Below are 25531 nucleotides of genomic sequence, written 5' to 3'. Positions count from 1 at the left end.
TACATAAACTACAGTATATTATACATACAAGTGAGTCCAGATCAAGGTGTTTTATATTAGAACTTGGACATCTGGCATACACTGTCTATCCTGAGGGAGTGAGGCTCCCTGGAGTCTCCGGCAGAGTTCCTACACATCCACTGGTGCTGCCATGTAAAAATGCCTGAAACGGAATGTGGGACGTGTGTCTCTTCAAACCAACCTTTATGTTTCTTAAAGAATTGCTGTTCCACTTAGTTAATTGCAAGAGAATAGTTGCAGTCAATATATTGTGAGCTTCTCAACATCCCCTCTCAGGTGGTATAGGAGGCAACCTCTGATTGGGCTTAGACTTTATACTAGGATATTTGTTGGTGAAATCAGACATCTTCATAGAAAAATAATTTTAATTTGCATTTTAATATACCAGGGCAACCAAAAGATACATTGCAATTTGTTATATGCATTCATCACTGATTTGAAAAACATCTGCACAGAAGGAAATATACTAACGCTTTCCATTTCAAAATCAAGTATTCTCTCAATTATAAGATATTGTATATATTAGCTTTCCCCGCCTCTCATAGCCTTTAAATGGATAATTCTCATGTTGTCACTTGACATATTGGGACTTTCCCCCCCCTTTTGTTAAACCGGGCATGGCCATGGTCAGCATGTGACAGAACTGGCCCACAGGATAGTCCTAGCCCAGCTTTTGATAGTCCTGCTGTAATATATACAGAGAAAAATGGTTTCTATATGATAGAATATTTCAATAGCATTACTATTATTATGCAAGTACTTTGGAGGGTAGTTGCTTGCCTTTTTTAATTAAGAAAAATATTTGGTCTTTTGGTTTTATATTTCAAGAATTAAAATATATCACAATGAGAATTATTCTTTTCATCTATTGGCTTATTGCTTGCCACAGGGATCCTCCAATTTCATGATCTTTAATATTTTGGTCGCATAAAGTGCAGGTCTACGAACTCCATGGTGATCACAAAGCTTTTGCTGTTCCTGTCATATCTTTGTCATAGTGTCAGATTGGATTTGAAGCAAATTGCTTTTCACAATTAGGACAGACAGGCACAGAGCTCAGGAAATTGTAAAGTAAGACTCCATACAAATGCCACTTTCCCTAATTTTTTCTGTTGATCTATTGCAAGATGATTGGTATCTCAAGCGTACAGATGGCTAATTGCTACCCTCACTATTATTCTCCTCATCCTGTTCTTCCAGATCCTCTAAGATGAGGTCATCAATGTCCAAAGATGCCAAGCTGCCTTGGCTTATGCAAGTGGCTACTGTGGAACCAGTGCTATCGTGCTCTTCACTGGGACAAATGACTTTTGGCAAGTGATTCTTCATCCGGCTTCGTGGATGAACACAATGGGTCCCAGGAATATGAGGTTCTGCAGGAGAAGAGAAGATCAGATAATAATGGCTGACTGCTGCCCCTGTGATGAAACTGGAGATCTATTGGTTGAAACCCGAACCCAGGCTTATCTTGCTTCCCTACCCCCTCTACTTCCACCTTTCCTGGATAGCAGTAAGATCCTTTCCAAGCCCCGCTGCTAACTCAAAGGTCACGGAATCCATAACTAGTGTTGGGCGAACTGAACCTGCAAAGTTCGGGTTCGTACCGAACTTTGCGCGGTTCGGTATACCGAACCCAAGCCTGAATTTTTGCAAAAGTTCGGCAAAAGTTCAGGTTCGGGTTCGGGAGAGCACCAGGAAGCCCCGAAACAGCCAGGAGCTGTCAGCCAGTCGGGAGGTGAAAAAGGAGGTGGCGAATCCCACAAGGAGATTCCAGGGGCGGAGCTTTGACATCACTGAGACATCCTTCCTTGCCGGCTGAAACGGGGACTCCAGGAAGGATGTCTCAGTGACGTCAAAGCTCCACCCCTGGAATTCCCTCGTGGGATTCCCCACCTCCTTTAGCGCCTCCCAACCGGCCGACAGCTCCCCAGATGTTCTGGGAAGCACCGCAGCCCAGCTGTCAGCTTCACAAACAGCAGGTTCGGCAAAAGTTCGGGTTTGGGAGAGCGCCGGGAAGCACCCCGATTGTTCCGGAAGGTGACAGCTGGGCGGTGGCGCTTCCTGGCGCTTTCCTGAGCGCCGAACTCAAAAGTTCGGCAAAATTTCGGATTCATGTTCGTGTGCCGAACCTGAACTTTTTTAAAAATTCGGGTGCTGAACCCGAACCCGAACTTCGTTGGGTTCGCCCAACACTATCCATAACCAGAAAAATCCTGTGAGCCCAACAAAATTGCCTACCCGCTGTCATATTTTTGTATTTATCCCCAGAAAGTATTTCATATAGCCCTGCAGACGGTGCCGTTTGTATTTTTTTATAAGATATTAAAACCAGCTAAATAAAGAAAAAGGAAAACCACATTTTTTCTGCCTTTTTGCTGTCAATGACCAACATCAATTTGGTATAGTGTCCTGGAAGATGACACGCACACTGCCTATTGAGATTAAGATGGCACGGTCAATATCACCTGATCGGTTGTAGCAATCTTCTGCAAAGCAAGAATGCTGCTGTCTGCCTCGGAATCCTGGGAACTTTCGAGGTGGGAGGATACCACTTGGGAGTACAGGTGCGTGGCACTGGAAGCAAGGGGATGGGTTTCCCATCTGAGCTGATCCTCTGTATGAGGAAGACAGAAGTCGGTCCTTTATTTATATAGCCACCTATCTGACATATGTAACCCTGGCTACCCCAACCCCCATAGCCTGGTTTTATTATAATTCATAGCACTGTGTTTTACAACATTTCTTCAGGCCACTGAACGAAAGAGAAAAGATAACTTTGATTCAAAGTGTGTTGTGAGACTGTACAGATTCTGCAACATGCAAATTTTGCAAAATAAACAAACATTGCTCAGAACAAGGAAGCCACGAACTAGCTTACAATACAATTAGAACTATTAATAAAGGAGAATATTTGTAGCTCAAGATTGAAATGAGGGGTCCTTGGTGGTCATTGAGCGTGCTTGATTTATTTAAGACATGATCAGTGCTAGTCATCAATCACCAGCCCTGATGATGTTACCAACTGCAAGAAAACAAGCAAGCTCAGAGAACACCAAGGACTAGAGCTGTTATTACTGGATTTTGTTTTGTTTTGTTTTGTTTGAACACTGGTAATTAGTGTCTTCAATTTTTTTTTATAACAATTGACAAATATTTTGTTCTATTATTTTGTTTTTCAACAGCTTACCTAGTTACCAAGTCACAGCGACTATCTGCTTCCCCCACAACCATTTTGCGAACTGGGTTGGGCTAAGACAGAGTGACAGGCCCAAGGTCACCCATCCGGCTTTCAGGCCTAAGGAAGGCCTAGAATTCAGTCTTCTAATTTCTAGGCTAGCACATTCACCAGACACCAGACTCTCTGATGACCATGATAATGAAAATGGTTGCTTCTTGGGTATGGGAATGTTCTATGTACAGACTGAAGATTCTAAAAAGTGCCATCCCAGGGTCTAGCTCACTCAGTTAGATACACACAGAGTATCCTATTTCTGAGAGGCAAACTGGTAGTTTTTTTAAAAAAAAAATCTTCCCAAGGAAAGAAAGCTGCCTTTACCAAAAAATAAAAAGGAAAAAATTATTTAGTCAGCCGCCAATTGTGCAAGTTCTCCCACTTTAAAAGATGAGAGAGGCCTGTAATTGACATCATAGGTAGACCTCAACTATAAGAGACAAAATGAGAAAACAAATCCAGAAAATCACATTGTCTGATTTGGGAAGAATTTATTTGCACATTATGGTGAAAAATAAGTATTTGGTCACCTACAAACAAGCAAGAGTTCTGGCTCTCACAGACCTGTAACTTTTTCTTTAAGAAGCTCCTCTGTCCTCCACTTATTACCTGGCAGCTGCTTGAACTTGCTATCAATATAAAAGACACCTGTCCACAACCTCCAAAAGTCACACTCCAAACTCCATTATGGTGAAGACCAAAGGGCTGTTGAAGGATACCAGAAACAAAGTTGTAGCCCTGCAACAGACTGGGATGACTGAATCTGCAATAGGCAAGCAGCTTGGTGCAAAGAAATTAACTCTATAGCAATAACTAAAAAATGGAAGACAAACAAGACCACTGATAATCTCCCTCGATCTGGGGCTGCACGCAAGGTCTCAACCTGTGGGGTCAAAATGATCACAAGAATAGTGAGCAAAAATCCCAGAACTATACAGGGAGACCTAATGAATGACCTGCAGAGACCTGGGACCAACATAACAAAGGCTACCATCACTAACACACTACGCCGCCAGGGACTCAGATCCTGCAGTGCCAGACATGTCTAGGCCCATCTGAAGTTTGATAGAGAGCATTTAGATGATCCAGAAGAGTATTGGGAGAATGTCATGTGGACAGATGAAACCAAAATAAAACTGTTTGGTAGAAACACAACTTGTCGTGTTTGGAGTAGAACGAATGCTGAGTTGCATCTACAAGACACCATATCTACTGTGAAGCATGCAACATCACGCCTTAGGGTTGTTTCTCTGTAAAGGGACCACAATATCTGATCCATGTACATGAAGGAATGGAGCCATGTATTGTGAGATTTTGAATGCAAACCTCCTTCCATCAGCAAGGGCATTGAAGAAGAAATGTGGCTGGGCTTTTCAGCATGACAGTGATCCTAAGCATACTGCCAGGGCAATGAAGGAGTGGCTTCATAAGAAGCATTTCAATGTCCTAGACTGGCCTAACCAGTCTCCAAATCTCAACCCTATAGAAAACCTTTGGAGGGAGTTGAAAGTCTGTGTTGCCTAGCGACAGCCCCAAAACATCACTGCTCTAGAGGACATCTGCATGGAGGAATGGGCCAACTATCAGCAACAGTGTGTGCCAACTTTGTGAGGACTTACAGAAAACGTTTAACCTCTGTCATTGCCAACAAAGGATATATAACAAAGTATTGAAATGAATTTTTGTTATTGACCAAATACTTATTTTCCACCACAATTTGCAAATAAATTCTTCCCAAATCAGACAATGCAATTTTTCTGGATTTGTTTTCTCATTTTGTCTCTCACAGTTGAGGTCTACCTATGCTGTCAATTACAGGCCTCTTTAATCTTTTTAAGTGGGAGAACTTGCACAATTGATGGTTGACTAAATAGTTTTTCCCCCACTGTAGCTCTTCTGTTCTAACCACCAAGGAAAGATTTGAAGGCCTCCACATCTTGATATGTCATCACACATCATCCTGAGGTCTAGATATGAAATGGCCTAACAAAAGATAATCAACTAAAATGCTGTATATTTTTGGTTTGTTACATTTAACAAATATGTGGCTTTCTAAGTCTTGTGGATGGTAACTATGCCAGGCCATGCAGGATTTGGCTCTCACCTGAAAGTATGGCCACACGATAAACATTTAAACTCTGCTGTGCCCCACATTTTATCGTATGGCACTGGATCATAGCGGATCTTACACCGGCGGCAACGGGACACCTGTGAAAGATACAAAACAAAGGGCTGAACAAGCTCCCAATTCCCAAAAGAATCTCAATAATATTAACTAGAGCAGAAATTCTGTCAGAGTTGGCGATGTTGCCGTGACCACTAAGCTTGATTAAACCCAGCAATTTCTTTCCTGGAGTCCTACTGTTTCATTTCCAAGCTGCAAGCAAGGTCCTGTAATTCCAGCCCATTTCTCTTCATGGGGCTTTTGTTTTGGCCTTACCAATTGGAATCATGGACATTTTCAAGAACTCATAAGCACCATCTGGATTAGTGGGCTGAGAAACAGAACGTTGGCAATCAGTCTATTTAATGGGGTGAAAATGTGGGCTGAGAAACAGAACGTTGGCAATCAGTCTATTTAATGGGGAGAAAATTGTAAGAAATATGTGTTGGAATATATATTTCATCCAGCACAGTGGCGCAGGAAGTAATGGGGAAAAGCTTGTTTCTTGAGGTTGCAAGCTTCAAATGTTGGGCTAGGAGTCAGTACCACATGACTGATGGTATCTATTTGGAAGCAGGTGCCGCGTATTTATTCAATCAATAATAATGTAGATCACATACAACACATCAGATTGAAACAAATAAGGTAAAATACCAACATGGCAGAAAGTCTCTGTACTAAAATGCAACCCAAAGTACTACAGTGATGCAGAACAATAAACCGTCAAATATAATATAAAATAATGATTTATAAAGTAAATGCACATTACTTCAAATGAAGAATGTGGAGTGATTACAAGTAGTCCTTGAGTTGCAATAGCAATTGAGACTGGGAACTGTGTTGCTGAATGATCCAGTTGTAAAGCATGTGTAGAGTAGGCAATTCTAGCAGGCAAGGGTACTATCATTAAATGAGGACTGTAAGTTTACAAGTCATTGTAAATCTCCCTCATTTAGCATTGTCATAACTCCGAGGAGGTGCTCACCAAATAGTTATAACCCAAGGACTACCTGCATAAATCTGCATATTATGATCTCTGTTTAGAAATAAGGCTTTAAAATCATAATTTTCATAATTTTTATTAAAGCAATGCAAAATTTGGCTACTGTGTAGATTTTGGTGGGTTTCACGTCTCATAAAAGAAGGGGAAATCATCAAATTAGATGCAACAACAGCAGACACAACTGAGATACTGAATTCCTACATGAAAATGCAGCTTTGGAGTAGACCCTAGGATGGATTCACCTCAACTCGTGCTTGGAATTACTGTGAGATAAAGAATGAAAGACAGAAAAAGCTCACACACATGTCCCCAAGTTACTTATGCTACATTTTTCCATCCCAAAGAAATTGCAGCAAGGCTAGATGTTATTATTTTAAAAAAATCAAAACCAGAAGCACACAGATAATTTGATTCAGCTAGATTCATTAAACTCTTTATAAACATAGTAATAGATGAATTTACAATATCATTGTGAGTATTCCTTGTCCACCTCAGGTCATGTCAGATTCTGAGGAGGATGAGCCAGGCCCCTCTGGGTACGCCGGGCCATGGGGGTTGCCAGAGGAATTCAATTCAATTCAATTTATTAGATTTGTATGCCGCCCCTCTCCGAAGACTCGGGGCGGCTCACAACAATAATAAAAACAATATTCCAGCGAAAACAAATCTAATATTAAAAAGCACATAAAACCCTATCATATTTAAAAAAGCGAACAACATATATATACCCAAACATAAATATAAAAAAGCCTGGGGGAAAGGTGTCTCAACTCCCCCATGCCTGGCGGTATAAATGGGTCTTGAGTAATTTATGAAAGACAAGGAGGGTGGGGGCAGTGCTAATCTCCGGGGGGAGTTGATTCCAGAGGGCCGGGGCCACCACAGAGAAGGCTCTTCCCCTGGGGCCCACCAAACAACATTGTTTGGTCGACGGGACCCGGAGAAGGCCAACTCTGTGAGACCTTATCGGTCGCTGGGATTCGTGCGGTAGTAGGCGGTTCCAGAGGTACTCTGGTCCAATGCCATGCAGGGCTTTAAAGGTCATAACCAACACTTTGAATTGTGACGGGAAACTGATCGGCAGCCAATGCAGGCCACAGAGTGTTGCAGAAACGTGGGCAAATCTAGAAAGCCCCACGATGGCTCTCGCAGCCGCATTCTGCACAATCTGAAGTTTCCGAACACTTTTCAGAGGTAGCCCCATGTAGAGAGCGTTGCAGTAATCGAATCTCGAGGTGATGAGGGCATGAGTGACTGCGAGTAGTGATTCCCTGTCTAAATAGGGCCGCAACTGGTGCACCAGGAAGCAGAGAGCAAGAGTGAGGCGTGACTTGAGTGAGCCTGAGGAACCACTAGCATTTGGATGATGCAGAAGAGGATTGGGAGAATGTCATATGGTCAGATGAAACTAAAGTAGAACTGTTTGGTAGAAACAAAACCCATCGTGTTTGGAGGAGAAAGAATGCTGAGTTGCATCCAAAGGACACCATATCTACTGTGAAGCATGGGGGTGGCAACATCACGCTTTAGGGCTGTTTCTCTGCAAAGGAACCAGAATATCTGATCTGTGTACATGGAAGAATGAATGGGGCCATGTATTGTGAGATTTTGAATGCAAACCTCCTTCCATCAGCAAGGGCATTGAAAAGGAAACATCAGTGGGGGCTGATGTGACATTGGGGGAGTGGTCCCAGTGAAACAGTGAGGAAGACATGAGAGTGGAAAGCAATTGGATCAACCCTCACTATAGAAGAATGCTTAGAAGGTGGGAAGGGTTACAGAGTAAAAGGTTTTAATTTACAGCCTTAGCTCTTTGAGGTGTGATGTCACTTCCAGGCAGTATAAAGGAATGGGATTGTGGGAAGTGGGGAGTGGAGAGTCAATGCCGTTCTTTGGAAGAGACATGAAACTGAGGTGCGCTTGAAAGAAGCTTTAAAACCATGATTTCTGCTTCAAAAAATGCAATCCTTTTTGGACACTGTGCTAATGAAAACTTTGGAGAGCAGACATAGGTAAGTAAATGAATTGGACTTTATCTCAGGAATAAAGAATGGGTTTCTGGCGCTCTTCCCAGACATAGATTACTACAGAGATAAATAATTTATTTATCTCTACAGAGATAAATAACTGCTTCTATGCTGTTTACCCCTGCGTTTCCTTCGTGCATGCTTGATTTTGATTAAAGAGTGGGATTTTATCATAAAATAAGTGATTTCTGAGCCTGGAATCTGCTCCGGAGGCCCATGTTCAGAACAATCATTAGCACAGTTCTTCTTCAAGTAAACACAAGCAGGAGAGTTAGTTTCATTTCAGCAGACCAGTCAAGCACAGAGAGTACAGAGTATGCAGAGAGTATAGTGTGGACAAAGCTTTAAGCTCAAGCTTTCAGTTTCAATTCGCTGCACAGATTCAGAAGTGGTTGGCTCCCATTGACTCCAAAATCCAAAGAAACACAAAACACACAAATGCAAAAAATGGGTTCTGTTCCTCTGGTCAGATAATCAACAACCCCAGAAGTCATGACCTGCAGGATTTCCCTGCTTCAAAAATTCTTTCCAATTCCTTTTAAAATGAGAATGACAGGTGTTGCAGTATAACATAAATGTTAGAATAGGATTATATCATATATATCTGGACCTCTAGCATAAAAATGCTCTGCTTACCCTGATTCTATTATAGCCAGGATAGGACGGTACTAACTGCTTAGTCTGTATTTCTGGTGAATTACAACAGGGAAACTACTGACCATAAAAGGGCTCAATAAACGTCTCACTGATAAACAAGTTTACATCACTCCAGACAGGACATTATGCGATCAAAGGGGGAAATTTACATTGCCTGAAGCAAAAACAGGATGAGATGGTGATAAAGGAGATTGGTAGTGATAAGGCAGAAGGCTTCAGAGAAATTAAGTGTCAGAAACATTTGCTCAAAGGAAAAGTTTCAAGGAAATTGGTTTGTGGTATCTGGGGGAAAGGAAGGACTCAAAGATATGCCATGTTTGAAATTATGTTTGTGTATCACTTGACATGTACGTGTAATTATCCCCATTTGCTTATGCTCCCAAATAAAAAGAGGTACACGACTCTATATTGTGTCACTTCACCCAGAGAGAAAATGTGTCCAAGTCTTCTTTCTAGGATTCACGTTCGTGAGTGACCCCCCCTTTGGCTGGGTTGCTCTTAGCCCCTCTGAAGACATTGTCTTGATCAGGGACTTTGCAGCATCCACAGACAGGTGAACATACTAATCTCTATGCTTTATATGAATTTAGTGGAGGACTGTTTTATCACATGGCCTTTTCCTTTTCAATTTAGGCAAGAGTAGAAAACAGCAAGGAAGGCAGTGGGGCCGCAAAAACAGTATAGTCAGAAGTCAGCTTTCAAAAAAAAAAAGAAGAAGTCAGCTTTCTTGGACCACCTTCCTTTGAGGGCTAAAGAAATCATTATTTATCAGATAGGATCGTGCATCATACCAACCTGCTTTCTCTCTGGGACCTGACGCCACCACATGGAATCACAGAGTTGGCAGGAAAACTGACGACTAACTGGAGGGATGCGATTGCATTGGGCATTATTGAACATCTGTAAGTTCTGCTCTGTCAAGGGCATCAGCTGTCTACCAACCTCCTAAGGAAAACACAAAGGAAAGACATTGCAGTGATCCCGAGAGTTCTAAAATAATAAACATCCAAGTAGTATTTTCTCCTTAGATTAAATTAATATGTCTCATCACCAAGGGAAGGGAAAGGAAAGGATTTGGATATGGAAGTTCTGGCCGACGTTGCGGAGAAATGTATTATGGATTAGTAAGGAAGGAATCTACTTAAGTAGAGCTTCCAATATATTTCTAAATACGTTTCATTTTGCAATGTGTTGGAACATCAATAAATATTCCTTTACTTCACCACTAAATATCTGAAAGTATTGTCATGAAGGGATGAAGAATTGGCTGATCCAATTCTTAGGCAACTTTCCTATTTTAATTATTTTAGTGCTCTTATATTTGGGCAGGCACTGGAGTTATTCTACAGAGAATAATGATCTTACACATACCGGAGCCTACTAGGCCTAATTTCTGAGATCTATTGCCCAGGAAAGCACGAATGGGAACTAAAATCTCTCAGGTTGGGTTGGGGCTGATGTCACCCTGCTGTGTCAGCCATGCTTTGCCAACTGCCTGTCTGTCATACATACTGGGGGGGGGAGGGGAACTATGAGGAAGTATAAGGTGGGGGGAGCTGGCATAAGGGGAATTGAAACTACTTGTGCCATCCTGTGAGAGCTACCGGCAGTTCCAAGGTGACACTATAGAAAGCAATGCCATACAGCCCGTCAAGCCAAGACTGTTACAAAAACGATTTGTTTAATGTAATTGGCAATTAGAGATAACCAAGGGAAAAGGTGGGAAGAGGGGAAAAGTCAACCAGATGCTTTGGGTGTGAAAACTCAGATCTGGTTTTGCTACACTCCAACCACTTGGCTTTAGTAAGGTGTACTTTCATTAATAATGGAGTTGAGAGTCTTTCTTTTCTAATTGACCAAGTTGGGAGGGCTGACATTAAGCCAGATCTGTGACCATGTCCTTACCCAAGAAGGAGTCAGAAGAATTGGAGGACACCAGGGAACCCGAAACCTTGGGACCCCGGCAGGAAGCCTGGGGTGACCAGCTTGAGTTTGGTGTCCGATTGAAGATGGAAGGAAGGAGACCTATGCCCCTGCCCATGATACCGGAGAACTGGCAGGAGAGCTTACTGGGATGGGCAATGACCAGTGATGGGCTGCACCCTGTACAGGTAGGATCCACAATCCATTAGAAGAAATGGAGATACATGCGCATCTCCATGCCCCCTGACACATGCATGTGCATACACGCATGAGAATTTGCACCTGAAGCAAAATTGTACGAGATTTTGGTGATTTTCACCAATTTTTCACTTCCGCGCATGCGCTAAAGCAAAAATATCAAAGAAAAACACCAAATTTGTGTGAGATTTTGCTTCAGGCGCATGTGCAGAAGCAAAATCTCATGGTGGGGGTCCACGGGTGAGAACACCAACCATCCCCCTTGGAGGTGACATATGATGGAAGCCTGAAACAACTAGGCTACTTTTGGGGCCACATCCGGCATCAATCAATCAATCAATCAAAATAGAACTGGAAGGGATCTTGGAGGTCTTCTAGTCCAACCCCCACCCTTGCTCAAGTAGGAGACCCTATCCCATTTCAGGCAAGTGACTGTCCAGTCTGTTCTTAAAATATCTCCAGTGATGAAGCACCCACAACTTCTGAGGGCAAGCTGTTCCACTGGTTAATTGTCCTCACTGTTAGGAAGTTCCTTCTTAATTCCAGGTTGCCCCTCTCCTTGATGAGTTTTTCTCCACTGTTTCTTGTCCTGCTCTCTGGTGCCTTGGAAAATAAATTGACCCCCTCCTCTTTGTGGCAGCCCCTCGAATACTACTATCATGCCACCACTATTCCGTTTTTTGTTGACTAACCAAACCCAAATCCTGCAATCTTTACATGTTTTAGTTTCCAAACTTTTAATCATCTTAGTTGCACTTTTTCCAAAGTCTCAACATCTTTTTTGTAATGTGGAGACAAAATTGAATGCAGTATTTCGGGTGTATTCAGTATTTATTAAGGTTTTATAGATACTAATACTTTACATGATTTTGATTCTATGCTTCTGTTTATACAAGCAAGAATCGTATTAGCTTTTTTGGCTGCTGCCCCACTGTTTTTGAGCCACTTTTTGCTTAATCTGTACTTGAACCTTTGGTTTTTCCTGCTTAAGTGTAAAACCTTGCTTTTCTCCACATTAAATTTCATTTTGCTGGACAGGGCCTGTCCAGTCGGTTCAAGTCTGTCAAGATCTTTATGGATCCTGACCTTGTTTTCTGGGGGTTTGGCTATTCCTGCCAGCTTAATGTCATCTGCAAATTTGATGAGTTCCTCATCTAAGTCATTTATGAAGACATTGAAGAGTACTGATCCTAAGCTTGATCTCCACTGCTTACCTACCTTTGTGTAGATGTAGTACCGTTAAGGACTATTCTTTGAATCTGGTTTGTAAGCCAGTTACAGATCCATCTAGTAGTGATGTTGTCTATCCCAGGAGTCTCCAACCTTAGCAACTTTACAACGTGTGCACTTCAACCCCCAGAAAAGTCATAAAGTTGTCAAGGTTGGAGACCCCCGGGTCTATCCCATATTTTTCTAGCTTACCGATAAGTAGGTTGTGGTCTACTTTGAACAGTCTGGAATTTTCTTTCCCGATGATGTGACCAGGGTACACTGCATGGCCCTGGCGTTAGATGGATACACAGCTGACTGGCTTGTTGCCCTACACAACAACAACTCAGACAAATTGCACCACTTTGACCACTTAAGACAACGTTTTGAAGACCCTCTGGCAGTCCCGCAAGCTGCCACTCAAATCACCTAACAGAGGGAATTATGCTACACCTGCCTGTCATTAGGAGTACTGAGAAACCTGCTCCATCATATTCTAGCATTTCTATTCTCACCTTAATTTTCTTATTATCCTTGCCCCTTGTGTCCTGCAAGAAAATATATGTATATTAAAAGCTAGAAATTTGTTAAACTTCATACATAGCAACGTTAAATTGTGACTTTGGAAACAATTGATAAGGTTGCTCTATGTCAATGATAACGAACCTGCGGCACACGTGCCTATCTGAGGACATGTGAGGTGTTGCCATGGAGATGGCAAAAAACAGCCCAAGCAGAAGTTCATTTGTGTGCTCACCCCCAGCCTCCTTTTCGCTGTCAGACATCGACTATTTCATGTGAGACTTAAGACAACGTTTTGAAGGCCCTTTGGCAGACCAGCAAGCTGCCACCCAAATCAAGATCATCTAACAGAACAAACAGTCCATCACTGCCAACATACAGGAGTTCTGAAGCCTGGCCACAGTCGATACTGATGGATTACTTCTGAAGGGCTGAACCGGGAATTATGCTACACCTGCGTTCGGAGACTGCTGGGAAGCCGCGCGGCTGTTTTAAAAGGTGACAGCCGGGCGGCGGGGCTTCCCAGAAGCCTCCCGAACGCCGGTTCGTAACTCGAACAAAGTTCGTAAGAAGAGGCAAAATTTTGCTGAACCCCGGGTTCGGTTCGGGAGGTTGCTGGGAAGCCCCCCAGGCCGGCTGCGACCTTTTAAAACAGCCGCGCCGCTTCCCAGCTGTCTCCCGAAGCCGAACGCGGAAGTTCGGCTTTAGCGTTCGGCTTCAGGAGACAGCTGGGAAGCGGCGTGGGTGTTTTAAAAGGTCGCAGCCGGTCTGGGGGGCTTGCCAGCACCCCCCGAACCCCGAACCCGGGTTCGGGGGGGGTGCTGGGACGCCCCCCAGGCCGGCTGTCACCTTTTAAAACAGCCGTGCGGCTTCCCAGCAGTCGCCGAAAGCCGTTTTTTTGCGGGGTTTTTTTTGGTTGCACGGATTAATTGACTTTACATTGTTTCCTATGGGACACAATGTTTCGTCTTACGAACCTTTCGTCTTACGAACCTCCTCCTTTGTAGACATTTGTTCAACTTCATACACAGCAGTATTAAATTGCAACTTTGGAAACAATTGATAAGGTTGCTCTATGTCAGTGATGGAGAACTTATGGCCCACATGCCTATTTGAAGGTACATGAGGTGTTGTCCTATGTCAGCTCAGCTGATTTTTGGCCTTCTTTTTGGCCATTTTCACTCTCCCCAGGCTTCATGAAAGCCTCCTGAGACATAGGGGCGGCAAAAAACAGCCCAACTGGAAGTTCACATGTGTGTGCTCACCCCCAGCCTCCTTTTTGCTATCAGAGGTCTTCAGGAACTTCCTCGGCTTTGAACAGTTGCAGCTAGACAGCCCACACCTCGTCCCATTTCTTCTGCATCTGAAGGCCTCTGAAGCTGATAACAAAGATCCAGATCGATTCAGAGCTCTGTTATCGTTTATAGAGACCTTTAGGAAAGACTTTCGGGATGCAGCATAAATGGGCTGAGGTGTGGGAAGCCTGGTTGCAACTATCTGAAAGTAAGTAATAGGGCAGCTCTGCTGAAGATAAGTAGTAGGGCAGCTCCACAGTTCAGTGAGGCCTGTGCGCATGGGCGGGGGGGGGGAGGGGGGCAGAGTAGAGGTTGTGCACATGTGGGGGGGCATTGCATTATGGGTGTGGGCACCCACGTGCATGCTATTGTACGTTTGTGCACCCTTTTGGCATCTGAGCCAAAAAAGGTTCAGCATCACTGCTCTATGCCTTCTACAGTGTAGACCCCCTGGGTGTTCTTTCCTGTTCCCCTTTCTTCTTTAATGCACAGGCCACAGAGAGATGTAGTTACTTATTCTTTAATTTTCCAATAATGTCAATGTAATTCTATGGGACTTCAGAGGCACACCTGGAAATAATGATGCTGAGAGACTAATGATTTCTTTTTGATAGCTTAGGTTTCCATTTAATTTCTTTTTCAAATTAAAAAAAAACCTTAGAAGCAGGTGGAAAATGTTAAGAAAATGGTTTCTAAACATAGGGCTTACACTGCACACCTATGATTTAAGAGCTACTTATCAACAATTGACACATTCTTCATGCCAAATGATTAAACTGCTAACCAGTCCATTAGCTGTTAAAAGGGATTGGCAAAGAAAGACATTTTAGATTTGCCTAAAATATTATCTGTGAGATTTTTCTCTCCTTAAAACTTCCAACTCACAGTTCAGATTCTCCAAGAAAATGATGTAAATAAAATAGAAAAAAACGTTACCAAAGTAATTTCCATCCATTGTAGCTGCCCTGTACTCCTCCCTTAATCACCTGTTTTTTCTGCTCCTCTTCTTCCTTCAGTTTATTTACTACTTTCTAAAATCACAGAGAAAAGTTAAAGTGAAAAGGTAGACAACAGAAAAATAGACAACTATGAATTTACTACCATACAAGAAAGAACAGTATCCAAGTCAAAGAAACATATTGTTGGGGAAATTCGAATAGCAAGTAAATTGATTGTTAATTTTTATATAACAGTTTTGTACATAGAATTATGCTACATCCAAAATTCAGATTTTAGAATTTATATCTTGACATATTGTCTAGATATAATTTACAGTATTGTCTTAATATATTATCTGTTACCTATAACTTCTCTGTTACTTTTTGGTTTTAATTATTTGAACTATATTAATCAGATACCTATAAAGTTTAATAGAGAAATGTTTTTATTAGAAAACGGTATAAAGTATCTTGTATTAAAAAGTTTGAATGATATCATAGCATATTTCACATTGGTTGGTTATCCACTCCTATTTACTCTTTATCTTCGGTTTTCTATATGTATTATATATGTTGATATTTGTTTAAATTTGTCTATTTGAATTTATATCATCACTATCCCCTAACTATTTTATAAACATATATTATTTTAAAAATAAATACTGTATATTCTAAAGAGAAAAAAAAGAGGTTGGGGAAGAGTTCTGGATATGACATGGGCAACTTAGGTGAAAGACACATATGGGGTTACCCCCCGCCTTACATCTTTAGTCACAAATGACTTCAGTTTACCCCAACTTCAACTCTGAGGTAAATATTTCCTTCCTATTGACTTCAGTGAAGAAATAAAAACAAGAACTGCCTAGTCACATCAACACAGCTAAGGAGAACAATTATATGGGCTATATGACCCTTATGGTTTCTATATCACCCTTATTGTGATGAGATTTTAATCGCTGACCTACAGATCTAAAGTCAGCTTCAGTGGACTGCAATACAGCATTCTACCTGCTGCGCCACCTCAGCCCTATCCTGAGAAAATAGCAGGAAGAGGGGGGGGAAGCATCTAGAATACTATATAGCATAATAATTTGTACAGTGGCAGCTAGTTTCCCTTCTAAGGCTAAACTAGTTTGGTTTTTTCCTAATTTAGTGTCCATCTTATCCCTTTCAATGTAGTCTTTCACTCCTCAGATTTTACCTAAAGGAAACAGAAAATCTAAATTGGCATCGGACCAGAATATCTCCGAGCCTGCCTCCTGCCGCACAAATCCCAGCGGCCGATTAGGTCCCACAGAGTTGGTCTTCTTGAGGTCCTGTCGACCAAAAATTGTCAGCTGGCGGGACCCAGGGGAAGAGCCTTCTCTGTGGCGGCCCTGGCCCTCTGAAATCAACTCTCTCCAGAGATTCGAATAGCCCCCACCCTCCTCGCCTTCAGTAAAATGCTGACGACCCACTTTTGTCGCCAGGTGTGGGGATAATTACCATCTTTCACCCTTTTTTATTATGTTTTTGGCCTTACAGTATGATAGATTAAGTTGAATGTGTATGACTGCATAGTTAGGGGTTTTATTATGTTATTAATGCCTTCTTAAATGGATTTAATTTTTTTATTATTAGATTTGTAATGTATTGTATTACTGTGTTATTATTGTTATGCTGTGGGCCGCCCCGAGTCTTTGGAGAGCGGCAGCATACAAATCTAATAAACTATAAACTATAACTATAAACTATAAATAAAAGAGATTATTTTTACCAATGCTATCGGATCACCACTGAGCTTCTTTCCATCTTCTGGCTCTGCATCTAAATACAATAACATATAGTTAGAGCAGTTTAGATTTAAAATAAGGAGACGGGCGGCATACAAATCTAAATAAATAAATAATAAATAAATAAATAAATAAAATAAATAAATAAATAAAATAAATAAATAAAATAAACAGACAGCCAACATGAAGCTTTCTAGTTGTGAAACTGGGAAATGTATACTTTATGAAAATCCACATGGCAAAGACATGCAGCAGTTGATCGGGGATAAAGGCCAAGACAAAATAAGCAAGTTGGCATAATTTGAATGTCTATCTTTAATGCTCATGGATTATTCTTTCTCAGCATTATCTCTGCAAATGTTATTATTTCTGTGGTTTTTCATACATTAGATTCCTTTAAAATCAAGCAACTGCATTTTTACTGCAACATGGATAGACAACCTTTAGGTGAGACTAAGAACTGGAGAGACTGTGGTCCTTCCTTCCACTTTCTTATCGCATATGTGTACTGCATATATAATACTTTCCATCTATTTCAGCTCCTCAAAAAGAAGGAAAACTATGCCAACAGTGTTCAACAGCCACCAAGATTGCCTGTTCTGATCCCAGGGGAAGCCATAAATATACATTTTAATATTGTAAGCTGCCCAGAGTTGCCTTGCGGTACGATGGGCAGCTAATGAATTTTACAAATAATAATGTAAAATAAAATCAAAATAAATAGAAGAAATAAATGGCTACATGCACATATTTGCAAACCTGTAGGATGCAATGAATACGTTAATAAAAGGAGCCAAGAAACTCAAGGAAACAAGGCAAGGCACACGTTGAACGGAAAATACACACTCCAAGAGTTAGTTTGACTTGGGTAATGTGCGTTTTAGATTGGTTAAAAAAAAATTTAAAGAAAGAATTTTTAAATCCCCCCCCCCCCCTAGCACTTAGGACAAAGATAAGATACCTATATCTCCAGTCCCTATGAGGCAGGACAGGCTGAGGAAGTAAAAATATAAAAATTGTGATTAATAATAACAACTCTGTGTCTGGACATGCAAGCAGGAAGAATAAGAATATTCCAGAGTTATAGACTGAAAAATTAGAAAAATCTATAATACAGAAAACACTGTCTGAGTCTTCAAACAGGCTTTCGAAATCCCTGAGCTTTTCCCTAACTACCATAAACCAAATGTTTGAATGCAGACTCCGCCTTCCCCCACACAGATTAATGTATCAGCATCAGTGCTAGATTCACCTTCTGTTTCTTTTATGTCAAGGATGATGTACTTGGTGACTAGGTCATGATTGTTGTGGAATGTTCGCATCAGAATCACAGCATCCACGATGCTCACTTTTCCATAGAACTTCTCCCGTAGTCGGCGGACACTTTTTTCTAGCTGAATTGAAAATATGAAAGCAATTAAAAATGTAAAATTTTCAGAGTTGTTGCTTAGTAGTTGGATTAATAAATATATTTATGCAATCATTTATTTAAAACGATGGATATATGAAGTTTAATTCTTTTCTCACTTGTGGTTTTGACTGCTATTAACACAAATAAGAGCTTTCCATCCAGACCAATAGATACCTGGAAAGGGGGATTTCTTTATGAAGACTGTAGCAGGGAAGGAAAGGGCTCACCAACATACAGATGGACACATGTATGCATATCCACACATGTAACCCCCCCCCCTCCTTAAAAATATTTAGCATAACTAACATAATTTCTTCTTTGGCCTTTAATGAGCAACTGTGTAGAATTTCACTAGTGATTTTTCAATGGTTTGCAAATATTCATCAGAAAGTGCATCCTTTCCAATGTCTCAATTTGTAAGCCAAGCCAGAGTTCCCATTCCCCAACCGAAGACCAGTGAAAACATAAAGGAAGTTAGCAGGAAGATTGTATATGCATCTTAGGGATTCTTTTGTATCTTTGTAAACTTAAATCATGGATTGTAGAGCAAATTGCTACTTGCTGTGACATTTTCACTGAACAGGCAAAACTGGAAAGTTCATCCTTCTTGGCAAACACCCCATTTGTATGATTAGAAAAACAAAAAATTCAAATCAAAACTGACTCTCATGAATACAAGCATGTCATTTTTGGAAGTCAATTGTTATCCCTTTCTCCTGCAGTTACTTATTTCAACTTTCCAGTTTAGCCTACAGCCCTGCAATTAACTGGTGGCCCCCAATTAGGTACAAACTGGGTTCATTCCTATTTAGTTTCTGGATCAGCCTAGGTTGTTCCATTCATTCATTTTAGTCAAACATGTACAAGATCCATCTGTCCATCCATTACTATGGGGGGGGGGAACCCTGACCCCCTCAGAGTGGTTCTGCAACTTGGGAGTCCTCATAGATCCACAGCTGAGGCTAGAGCAACATCTCTTGGCTGTGACTAGAGGGATTTTTGCACAGGTTCGCCCAGTGCGCCAGTTGTGGCCCTATTTGGATAGGGAGTCTCTTCTCACACTCACTCATGCCCTCATCACCGCGAGGCTCGATTACTTCAATGCGCTCTACTTGGGACTACCCTTGAAGAACGTTCAGAGACTGCAACTAGTCCAGTAGGCAGCTGCGTGACCCGTGATGGGTGTACAATTGTTTCAAGTGTTGACATAGATGTTTTGCGTTAGACCCAGCTGGTCCCAATCGCTTTCCCAATGTGTCAAGTGTGAAGCAGCTCTGGTTTGAGCTGAACATATTTTCAAAATGATTGAAGCAGACCTCTTAGATATGATTCAGAAAGGGACACTTTGAATTTCTTGTTTTGCACAAACTTCTTTAATTAAAGCAATTGCCCCTGGCTGGCAAAATTCTCTCCAAGCCATATTAAACTTTTTAGAAAAATGTAGCCTGAATAGCTTCAGGAAAAGAGTGATATGTTTGGTAGTTCTGGAAAAATAATTGAAATTTTTTTTTATTGATTCCCCACCCCCCCATATACAGTGATACCTTGTCTTACAAACTTAATTGGTTCCGGGACGAGGTTCTTAAGGTGAAAAGTTTGTAAGACGAAACAATGTTTCCCATAGGAATCAATGGAAAAGCGATTAATGCGTGCAAGCCCAAAATTCACCCCTTTTGCCAGCCAAAGCACCCGTTTTTGCGCTGCTGGGATTCCCCTGAGCCTCCCCTCCATGGGAAACCCCATCTCCGGACTTCTGTGTTTTTGCGATGCTGCAGGGGAATCCCAGCAGGGGAATCCCAGCATCACAAAAATGAGCGCTTCGCTGGCAACGGAAGTCCGGAGGCGGGGTTTCCAAGCGAAGGGAGCATCAGTGAAATCGCAGCATCACAAAAACACTGAAGTCCTCGAAACCCCACCTCCGGACCTCTGTGTTTTTGCGATGCTGTGATTTCACAGAGGCTCCCCTCGCTGGGAAACCTCACCTCCGGACTTCCGTTGCCAGTGAAGCGCCCGTTTTTGCACTACTGGGATTCCCCTGCAGTATCACAAAAACACAGAAGTCCAGAGGTGGGTTTTCCCATGGAGGGGATCCTCAGGAGAATCCCAGCAGCACAAAAACGGGTGCTTCACTGGCAATGGAAGTCCGGAGGCGGGGCATCCCAGCGGCGGCGGTGGGTTTGTAAGGTGAAAATAGTTTGTAAGAAGAGGCAAAAAAAAAATCTTAAACCCCGGGTTTGTATCTCGAAAAGTTTGTATGACGAGGCGTTTGTAAGACGAGGTATCACTGTATTTTCAAACTGACTTTTAAGCCTGTCCTTTCTAGCTTAAAGATATTTCTATTTCTATCTCTAACTAATTACATTATTACTATAAATTATAAAATTTTATTTAATTAAATGCATATTCAGGCATCTATATGATAGAGTCAGAAACTCTGCAATAATTGAGAGTCTGTAGCTACAAATATTTTGGAATGGAATCTGGACTATTCTCTCACATGTAACATTCTATACCCTGTTATTCTTCTCCGCACTCTGGCAGCAACAGTAAAAATCTGAGACTATCCCCCTGATGCAATTATTATTGTCTTTTCTGTTTGTCTTTTATTAAAATGTTATCTTTGGTCTTTACTTTACTTTGTCCTTGGTTGGGCAAACAGATTTCAAAGGGTAAGAGCTTGAGTAAATAAAACAAAAATACTTTGTGTAAATCCTCTTGCACAGTGCAATGTACAATATTAATTAATTTATTTGTATGTTGTCCATTCCAAAACGGACTCAGAGCAGCTAACAAGTAAGATAAGGACAACAATAGAAAAATAGAGAAATAGTAAATAACAATCAGAATAACAATATCCTAAAAAAACATACATACACAACGGACAATCTAATTCCAGGCCTGCCGGAAAAGCCAAGCCTTAATGGCTTTCCAGAAGACTGGTAGGGAGGAGACTGTGTGAATCTCTGGGAGCAGTTGATTCCATAGGTTCGGAGCAGCCACAAAGAAGGCACTTTCCCGAGGTTCCACCAACCGACATCGTTTGGCAGATGGGACCTGGAAAAGACTGACTCTGTGGGCCCTTACTGGCTGCAATGAGGTATGAGATTGGAGGTGGTCCCATAAATAGTCTGCCCCTGCCCCTTGGGCTTTAAAAGTAATAACAAGCACCTTGAATTCTGTTCGGAGACGGACTGGCAACCAATGCAGCTCGCATAAAGATGGAGTAATACAAGCGTACCTTGGTACACCCGTTATTACGCGCGTGCCGCTGTATTTTGTACCACCTGAAGTCTCCGAACACTCTTCAAGGGTAGCCCCATGTAGACCGCATTGCAATAGTCAAGACGAGAGGTGATGAGGGTGTGAGTGTCTGTGCGGAGCACCTGCTGGTCAAGGTAGGGCCGCAACTGGTAGACAAGACGAATTTGTGCAAAAGCCCTCCTAGCCACAGCTGAGAGATGTTGCTCTAGCCTCAGCTGTGGATCTAGGAGGACACCCAAGTTGCAAACCCTATCCAAGGGGGAAACTGTTTCTCCCCCAAGACCAAAGACAGACAGATGGGATTGTCTTTAGGAGGAAGGACCCACAGCCACTCAGTCTTGTCAGGGTTGAGTTTTAACCTGTTAACCCCCATCCAGTCTCTTACGGCTTCAAGACAACGGCACATAACTTCCACCACTTCACTGAACAGACATGGGGTGGAGATATACAGCTGAGCATAATGAGCGTAGTGTTGGTAACTCACCCCATGTCGTTGGATGATTTCACCCAGTGGCTTCATGTAAATATTGAAGAGGAGAGGAGAGAGGACCGACCCCTGAGGAACCCCACAAGAGGGGCCTAGGGGTCGACCTCTGTCCTCCACTAATACCAACTGCAATCGGCCAGAGAGGTAGGAGGAGAACCACCGTAAAACGGTGCCTCCCACTCCCAACCTCTCCAGCCGTTGCAGAAAGATACTATGGTCGATGGTATCGAAAGCAGCTGAGAGGTCAAGGACCACCAGGATAGAGGAATACCCACTATCCCGGACGCACCAGAGATCATCCATCAGTGCGACCAAAGCGTTTTCTGTGCTGTAACTGGGTCTGAAGCCAGATTGAAATGGGTCTAGATAATCCGCTTCTTCCAAGGTCCACAGGAGTTGAAATGCCACCACTTTCTCAACATCCTTCCCTACAAAGGGAAGGTTGGAGACAGGACGGTAGTTATTCATTGAGGCTGGGTCCAGGGAAGGCTTCTTGAGGAGGGGCCTCACAACTGCTTCCTTCAAAAGTTGTGGGAAAGACCCCTTGCTCAAAGAAGCATTGACTAACACCTGGAGCCAGCCTTGTGTCACCTCCCTGCTGGCTGAGACCAGCCAGGAGGGACACAGGTCGAACAAGCAAGTGGAAGCACTCATTGCTCCTTGGCCTTGTCCACTTCATCAGGGATCACAGGGTCAAACTCCTCCCACACAATAGGACTAATATTGACTACTTCCTGGATGCCCTATTCCTATTGCTCTTTCTTTCTTTGACCTGTTGCTCTTCTCTGATGGCTTCTCTTCTGCTTTAATATATCCCTCTCTTTATCAATATTTTTTTCTTCAATGTGGCCCAGTACTGGAACTTTAGTGTGGGGACCATAGAGCAAAAGGAAAGTTAGTTAACATTAAGTAGAAATGAGCAACAAGGAACAAGGAAATTATAACAGATAATCTGGAAACAACAACAAGGAAATTGTAACAGATTATTTATTTATTTATTTATTTATTACTTTGTTACGTAATTTAGTTAGTTAGTTAGTTAGTTAGCTAGCTAGTTAGCTAGCTAGCCAGCCAGTTGGTTAATGATATTTATATGCAGCTCAACTCCAGCAGGATTCTTATAGAGTAAGAGTTTGATATGATGCCTTTTATTGAAATTGCCATCAAAATCACCTGCCCCTAGCTGCAGAAATCCGAATGGGTCCCTTCTTTATTGCCCTCTGGTGTTCCTCCGGGGATTTGCAGGCGAGTATTTTCTCGCGGAGAGAAAACTTTATTACATAGAAACAGCGTTCCTCAGACAACGGAAAGGAAAACGATTCACACAACCCCCGCGGCCAGATCTGATGCGGATCAAAGATGACGGGTCTTGCAATCTTCTACCTACGGGGTGGGGGTGGGGGACGAAAGGGACCGTCGATCTGGAGGAAGCTCCTTCGCAGGCATCGACCAAATTCTGCAAATTTCTCCGGACCTTTTCTTTGAAATAATATTGCCCTCTAGCTACCGTGAACAGTAGCGCCTACCTCCACTTCATCCTGCCTTTCCCGCTGGGACATGGTGCTGAAGGCGAGGGTCAGTTCCTTCTCCAGCTGGAGATCGCTGCTCCGTCCCACTTAGGCAACGGAGGGCGGCACAGGAAGCCCTCCGGGCCAAGCCCAGCCCAACTCAGACTATCGCTGCTTTCACTTTCAATCCGCTCAAAACAAGTGCCCCCCCCCCGGATGTTTAGTTTAACCCGACTTCCTTGTTTTTCATAGCGCCATAGCGACAAGTCATTTTAAGAGACGCGGTTCGGAAAGTCACTTTGCTTTCGGAAACACCGCCCCCCCCCCCAAAAAAACCAGTTTGGGCATTTATTTGCTTGCCATTTGCAATTTCATCCCAAGGCATATTTCTCCTAACAATACCAACTGTTACACCCAGGGCCACCATCAGGAATTTTGGGGCCCCATACAGCCTAAGTGTCTCTCCCCCCCCCCCCCGCCATTTTAAAACTATTTTAAGTCGCCAAGCCACTCCATCCCCCGGGGATCATTTCCCGCTTCACGCCAAGCGAGGCGGTCCCATAGGCCAGTGTTTCCCAACCTTGGCAACTTGAAGATATCTGGACTTTAACTCCCAGAATTCCCCAGCCAGCGAATGCTGGCTGGGGAATTCTGGGAGTTGAAGTCCAGATATCTTCAAGTTGTCAAGGTTGGGAAGCACTGCCATAGGCTATTTCAGGAACTGGGTTAAGCCGATTGTGTGGACTCGTCCAGGAGAAAGAAAGAAGCGGGAGTGACAAGGGAAAGAAAGATCCTGGCATCGGTCAGGCGGAGCGAGGCTTATTTACGGCTCCTTGGCACTTCTCCCTTCTTGTTGACAAAACCATGTGCTTTCTAGCGAGGGGAGAGGGGAGGGGGATCCCACACCCGGCAGCCACCGGAGAGGAGCTGGAAAGGACGAGGGGAGAGAAAAAGCAGGGTACCAGCAGTCAGGCGGGTGTCTTGAGGGGGCACTCCCATCTGGAAGGAAGGGAAGAAAGATGAGGGCGAGCTAAGAAGGAAGGAAGGAAGGAAGGAAGGAAGGAAGGAAGGAAGGAAGGAAGGAAGGAAGGAAGGAAGGAATGGTAAAAGGGGCGATCAAGAGAGGAATGGGTGAATGAATGGACGGAGGGTGGGAAGGAAGGAAAGAGGGAAGGGACAGGAACAGAGGAAGGGTGCAAAGAAAGCAAGGAAAGGTGTGAAAGGGGAGAGTAAGAGAGGAAGGAGTGAAAGAAGGGAGGGAGGAAAGAAGGGAGGAAGGAGAAGGAAAACAAGAAATGGAGGGAGGGAAAGAAAGAAAGAAAGAAAGAAAGAAAGAAAGAAAGAAAGAAAGAAAGGGGGAAGGAACAGGAACAGAGGAAGGAAGGAAGGAAACTTATGAAAGGGGAGAGTAAGAGGGGAAGGACTGAAGGAAGGGAGGGAGGGAAGGTAAAAGAGAGAAAGAAAAAGAGCAAGAAAGAGAAAGAAAGAAAAAGAAAGAGAATGAAAGAGAAATAAAAAGAGAGAGGGGGAATGTGAGAAATGGAAGGAGGGAAGGAAGGAGAGAAAGAAAGAGGGAGAAAGAAAGCAAGAGAAAGAAAAAAGGAATGAAAGAGAAAGAGAAAAAGAAAGAAAAAGAAACGAAAGAAAGAAAGAAAGAGGAAAGAAAGAGAATGAAAGAGAAATAAAAAGAGAGGGGGAATGAAAGAAAGGGAAAGAGGGAAGGAAGGAGAGAAAGCAAGAGAAAGAAAGAAAGCAAGAGAAAGAAAAAAGAATGAAAGAGCAAGAGAGAAATAGAGAAAGAAAGAAAAAGCAACAAAAGAAATTGTGATTTTTACAATTCCCTCCTCCGCTCCCCACAAACCACCTACCCCTCTACCGCAAGAGGGAAGCGCCCAAAGCGCCG

At 42.7% G+C, this 25531-nt stretch overlaps 1 protein-coding gene across 2 annotated transcripts; it reads right to left on the bottom strand.

Annotated features, from left to right (window-relative positions):
- Positions 1-380: 380 nt before the first annotated feature.
- Positions 381-23827, bottom strand: LOC139161828 (shiftless antiviral inhibitor of ribosomal frameshifting protein homolog). 2 transcript variants are annotated; one of them, XM_070741454.1, is made up of 9 exons: positions 23647-23827; positions 18214-18355; positions 16946-16995; positions 15238-15282; positions 12950-12982; positions 9900-10049; positions 5358-5461; positions 2487-2635; positions 381-1394 (listed from the first exon to the last, which is right to left on the bottom strand). In XM_070741454.1, exons 1-9 carry the CDS (start codon positions 23677-23679, stop codon positions 1177-1179), a joined length of 924 nt encoding a protein of 307 aa, XP_070597555.1. In that variant the 5' UTR covers positions 23680-23827; the 3' UTR covers positions 381-1176. The 2 variants fall into 2 exon arrangements, with proteins under 2 accessions (XP_070597555.1, XP_070597557.1); XM_070741456.1 differs by having other exon boundaries at positions 23294-23818.
- Positions 23828-25531: the final 1704 nt, after the last annotated feature.

Source organism: Erythrolamprus reginae, chromosome 2, assembly GCF_031021105.1.
Source record: "Erythrolamprus reginae isolate rEryReg1 chromosome 2, rEryReg1.hap1, whole genome shotgun sequence".
Taxonomy (NCBI): Eukaryota; Metazoa; Chordata; class Lepidosauria; order Squamata; family Dipsadidae; genus Erythrolamprus; species Erythrolamprus reginae.
This window is presented reverse-complemented; position numbering and strand designations above follow the sequence as displayed.